Genomic DNA, 5813 nt, shown 5'->3' with positions numbered 1-5813 from the left:
AAAGGTAAGGATGCATATGGTCAAGTGAGCTTGAGATTTGAATCTTTGATTAACTTAAACTTCCCACCTAACCTATGACAACCTATACATTTTCAAAGCTAACCTAACCCATTTTTCACTTTTTCCACAAACTCATGCACTTCTCTTTTCAATTCACATCCCATATGCATTGATATTATTTGAACTTTACCTTGGGACACTTTGTCCCCTTTTTATTGCATTTCTTTTTCCTTCTTTTTTTGTTTTTCTCTTTTTTTTTTTTTTTGATGTAATTATATACAAAGGCATCAATGCATATGGTTTAAACATTTAATTAACACATTAGTGTATACCCAATTCCCAATATTTTCAACAAAATACAAAAATACCCTTTTACCTCAACCAATGTCCCAAGTTTCCCCACACTTAAATGATACATACACTTACTAGCCTAAGCTAATCAAAGATCCAAATTAAGGACATTTATTGTTTTTCGCTTTAAGGCTTGTAATGTGCTAAATTAAAGATCGAAGTGGGTTAATTGTGGGCTCAAATTTGGCAAACAATGGTAGATGAAAGGTAGGCCATTTGGGTACGTGAGCTAAATGAAATGATGGCCTCAATCATATAAATTCATGTCTACATGGAATAATGGACATAAAAAATCGAACAAATCAAAGATCACAATCATAGAAAGAGTTTATTGCACACAAGAATGGAAATAAATGGTTATAAGATGTAACAACACAATTAGGCTCAAGTCTCACATGCTTGTGTTCTTAGCTCAACAACCATGTTCCGAAATACATTATTCAAGCAAGATTAACACCAAAAATTTTTTAAATTGGTAGTGTGCGCTAAAACATAGTTTCTTGGAAAATAAGTCATCACCCTAACTAACCAAGTAGTCCTAACATGCAAAGATTGTTCAAAAGCAAAAACTAACCATGCAATTTATCCTAATTAACAAAGGAAAATCAACATTATGGGTGTTGAAAAGGAAAAATTATTACCTACAGAGATCGGTTGAACGACCTCCCCACACTTAATAATTAGCACGGTCCTTCATGCTATTAGTGAGGCACAAGGGGCGATCGGGTTTTGGAATTTTCACTATCCCTTACATGAATGTCATCATCACTTAAGATGGAAGTGGATGTGGAGATCTCCGGTTCCTCCTTAGGTGGGGTCACAAAACTCAAAAGCTTCTTCACATAAGCAAATCGGTGTTAGTTTCGCCATTCGTATCGGTCAATCTTTCTATGGAGATCTACAAGCAGTTGGTGGTCCGATCTTTGTTGTGGTGCGGACGAGGTGGAAGGAACGTCGGAAGGATGAGTGGTGCAAGAAATTGTGATCTTTAATAATGGCATTCAACTTGGTATGGGCATCTACTAACTCAGCACTTTCTTCACAACTTCGCACAACTAATCAGCAAGTGCACTGGGTCATCCAAGTAATAAACCTTACGTGAGCAAGGGTCGATCCCACGGAGATTGTTGGTATGAAGCAAGCTATGGTCATCTTGTAGATCTCAGTTAGGCGGATAATAAATGGTTATGGAGTTTTCGAATAATAATAATAAATAAATAGAAAATAAAGATAGAAATACTTATGTAAATCATTAGCAAGAATTTCAGATAAGTGTATGGAGATGCTGTGTTCCTTTTGAATCTCTGCAACATACTGCTTTCATATTTTCAATCCTTCTTACTCCTTTCCATGGCAAGCTGTATGTAGGGCATCACCATTGTCAATGGCTACATCCCATCCTCTCAGTGAAAAAGGTCCAAATGCTCTGTTACAGCACGGCTAATCATCTTTCGGTTCTCGATCATGTCGGAATAGAATCCATTGATTCTTTTGCGTTTGTCATCACACCCAACAATTGCGAGTTTGAAGCTCGTCACAGTCATTCGATCCCTGAATCCTACTCGGAATACCACAGACAAGGTTTAGAATTTTCGGATTCTCATGAATGCCGCCATCAATTCTAGCTTATACCACGAAGATTCTGATTAAGGAATCCAAGAGATATGCGCTCGGTCTAAAGTAGAACGGAAGTGGTTGTCAGTCACGCATTCATAGGTTAGAATGATGATGAGTGTCACGGATCATCACATTCATCATGTTGAAGTGCAACGAATTTCTTAGAACAGGAATAAACTGAATTAAATAGAAAATAATAGTAATTGCATTGAAACTCGAGGTACAACAGAGCTCCACACCCTTAATCTATGGTGTGTAGAGACTCCACTGTTGAAAATACATAAGTGATGATGGTCCAGGCATGGCCGAATGGCCAGCCACCAATCGACACGTGCGCTCCATCTACACGTACGCGTGGATGGAGAGATGGGCGAGGATGCATACACGTCAATGGATGCGCATGCGTGGGTGTAATTGTGTGACGTACACAAAGGTAGCACAAAAATTGCACAACTCTCGGGTGTGATGTACGAAGAGTTGGGAAAATGCAATCGACGCGTACGCGCCATATGCGCACACGCGTGGATGTGCAGAGTAGCAAATGACGCGTAAGCGTCACCTATGCTTACATGTGGGTTGGAGTTGTGCTCCCGGCACAACGTTCGCACAAGTGTCGCACAACTCTTAGGAAAAATCTACCAAGAGTTGAGAAATGCGCAATCGATGCGTACGCATCATAGGCGTGCGCGCGTGGATTCGCGAAACAGCAAGGGACGCGTACGCGTTAGTGTATGCGCACGCGTGGAAAGGGTTGTGTGAAGGGCACAATGGTAGCGTACTTCTCGCACAACTCTTGGGTTTTTGGACCAAGAGCTGCAGAAGTACCATCCACGCGTACGCGTAATATACGCTTGCGCATGGATGACCCCTTTTTTTAAGATGAAGGAATGCATTTTCAACACAATCTTGGCAGGTATTCAGGCAAAATGGGTCAAAAACACTCAAAGCTCTATGCAAAACCCAAAATGAAGTGTTTCTTTCAACATTATCAATTCAAACCGACTAAGATCAATGACAATCTTCATGAATATCTTAACCTAATCAAGCAAGATCAAGCCTATCTAGACAAATCCTACAACCAAGCTTTCATAAAATCAAGCTAAGAGTCTCAGAACTACATACAAGAGATACAAAAAGGAAGATCTTACCATGGTGGGGTGTCTCCCACCTAGCATTTTTGTTCAACGACCTTAAGTTAGATGGTCATTAGCTCATATCTCTTCACCATCGGTTGCATCCTTCAAAAGGAACACCTCAACCTCTTTGTCACTTTTCTTCTTCTCTCCATGGTATAGCTTCAGACGATGACCATTAACTTTGAATATTGTGGGGCTTGAAGGATGTCTCAAATGATAAACCCCATATGGCTCCGCCTTCTCTACTCTATACGACACTTCCCACCTTGATCTTAGTTTTTCAGGCATCAACCTCAATCTAGAGTTGTAGAGTAGGACAAGTTCTCCAGCTCTGAATTCTCTTCTCCAGATATTCTTATCATGCACCGCTTTCATTTTCTCCTTGTAAAGCCTTGAATTGTCATAAGCTTCCAATCTAAGACACTCTAATTCCACTAGCTGTAATTTCCTTTCACTTTTGGCCCTCCAAAATCCTGGATTGCATTCTCTTACAGCCCAATAAGCCTTGTGCTCTATCTCCACTAGTAGATGGAAAGCCATGCCATAGACCAACCTGAATGGGCTCATGCCAATTGGCATCTTGTAGGTCGTTCGGTAGGCCCATAACGCATTAGTGAGCTTAGTACTCCAGTCTCTCATATGAGGCTTCACAATTTTCTCCAATATGCGCTTGATCTCCCGGATGGAGACATCAGCTTGGCCATTCGTTTGGGGGTGATAGGCCGTGGCCACCTTATGGATGATGCCATACTTCTTCATTAACCTTATCATTCTTTTGTTGAAAAAATGCAAGCCTTGATCACTCACGATTGCTCGTCGTGATCCAAAGCGAAAAATTATTCTGAACAAAAGAAAGAACCACATTAGCATCATCCGTCCGGGTGGAAATCGCTTCCACCCATTTGGAAACATAATCAACAGCTAGTAGAATATAGAAGAAACCGTTAGAGTATGGATAAGGTCCCATGAAGTCGATTCTCCAAACATAAAAAATCTCACAAAACAACATCATTGGTTGGGGTATTTCATCCTTCTTGTAGATATTTCCAAACCTAAGGCATTGTGGGCAAGATTTACAAAAGAGGGAAGCATCTTTGAAAAGTGTTGGCCACCAAAATCCAAAGTCTATAATATTTCTAGAAGTTCTTTGAGGTCAAAAATGGCCACCACTCTCAGAGGAGTGGCATGCCTCCAAGATATAATGGAATTTGGTTTGTGGGATGCACCTCCTAATTACTTGATCCGCACCATATCTCCACAAGTATGGGTCGTCCCATACATAATATTTGGATTCACTTTTAAGCTTATCCTTTTGATGCTTAGAAAAATTGGGAGGAAAGGTGCGAGCAACCAAGTAATTGGCAATAGGTGCATACCAAGGGATCACTTCGGATATTGCTAGCAAGCCCTCAAAGGGAAATGCATCATAAATAGGAGTGGGATCGCCCTTTGTATGCTCAAGGCGACTCAAGTGGTCTGCCCCTAGGTTTTGCGAACCCCTCCTATCTTTGATTTCTAGATCAAATTATTGCAAAAGCAAAACCCATCTTATCAACCTTGGTTTAAACTCTTTCTTGGCCAACAAATATTTCAATGCCGCATGATCCGAGTATACTACCACCTTTGAGCCAAGTAAATAAGCTCGGAATTTATCCAAAGCAAAAACAATAGCTAACAACTCTTTCTCAGTGGTAATATAATTGGATTGGGCTCCATCCAAAGTTTTAGAGGCATAGGCAATTACATAAGGATTTTTACCTTCACGCTGTGCTAGCGCGGCTCCCACCGCATAGTTGGATGCGTCACACATGATCTCGAATGGCCGACTCCAATCGGGCCCTCTTACAATGGGAGCTTGGATCAATGTAATTTTGAGCTTGTCAAATGCCTCCTTGCACTCTTCACTTAGATCAAAATCAACATTCTTTTGCAACAACCGAGAGAGAGGTAGTGACACCATACTAAAGTCATTAATAAATCTCTGGTAAAAACTTGCATGACCAAGGAACGCACGGACTTCCCTCTCGAAAGAGGGGTAAGGCAAACTAGATATAACATTGACCTTTGTCCGATCTACAGAATTACCATTATTAGAGACAATGTTTCCTAAAATAATACCTTTGGTGCACGGAATTGCAATCACACCTTTGTAACTCCGCACAACTAACCAGCAAGTGCACTGGGTCGTCCAAGTAATAATTCCTTACGCGAGTAAGGGTCGATCCCACGGAAATTGTCGGCTTGAAGCAAGCTATGGTTATCCTGTAACTCTTAGTCAGGAGATTAGTGATAAAAATGATTTCATTCGTAAAAAGTAAAAGAGCATGAAATGAATGATACTTGTTAATTAGTAATGGAGAATAGGTTGAGGTTTCAAAGATGCTCTGTCTTCTGAATCACTGCTTTCCTATTGTCTTCTTCTCCAAACATGCATGGCTTCCTTCCATGGCAAGCTGTATGTTGATGGATCACCATTGTCAATGGCTACCATCTGTCCTCTCAGTGAAAATGGTCCAGGTACGGTTTCTGTACGGCTAATCACCTGTCAGATCTCTCGTCTTGGATGAAAAATACCAGGCACAGCTATCGCACAGCTAATCATCTGTCAGTTCTCACTTGTGTCGGAATAGGATCTCTCTATCCTTTTGCACACTGTCACTGCGCCTAACATTCGTAAGTTTGAAGCTCGTCACAGTCATCCCGTCCCAG

At 40.9% G+C, this 5813-nt stretch overlaps 1 protein-coding gene across 1 annotated transcript; it reads right to left on the bottom strand.

Annotated features, from left to right (window-relative positions):
• Window positions 1-3179: 3179 nt before the first annotated feature.
• LOC130966565 (uncharacterized) lies at window positions 3180-3875 on the bottom strand. The gene has a single exon (XM_057891381.1). The coding sequence runs from the start codon at window positions 3873-3875 to the stop codon at window positions 3180-3182; it is 696 nt and encodes a 231-aa protein (XP_057747364.1).
• Between the last annotated feature and the right edge of the window lie 1938 nt (window positions 3876-5813).

Source organism: Arachis stenosperma, chromosome 3, assembly GCF_014773155.1.
Source record: "Arachis stenosperma cultivar V10309 chromosome 3, arast.V10309.gnm1.PFL2, whole genome shotgun sequence".
Taxonomy (NCBI): Eukaryota; Viridiplantae; Streptophyta; class Magnoliopsida; order Fabales; family Fabaceae; genus Arachis; species Arachis stenosperma.
Note: the sequence above shows the minus strand (reverse complement) of the source record. Positions and strands in the feature narration are given on the sequence as shown.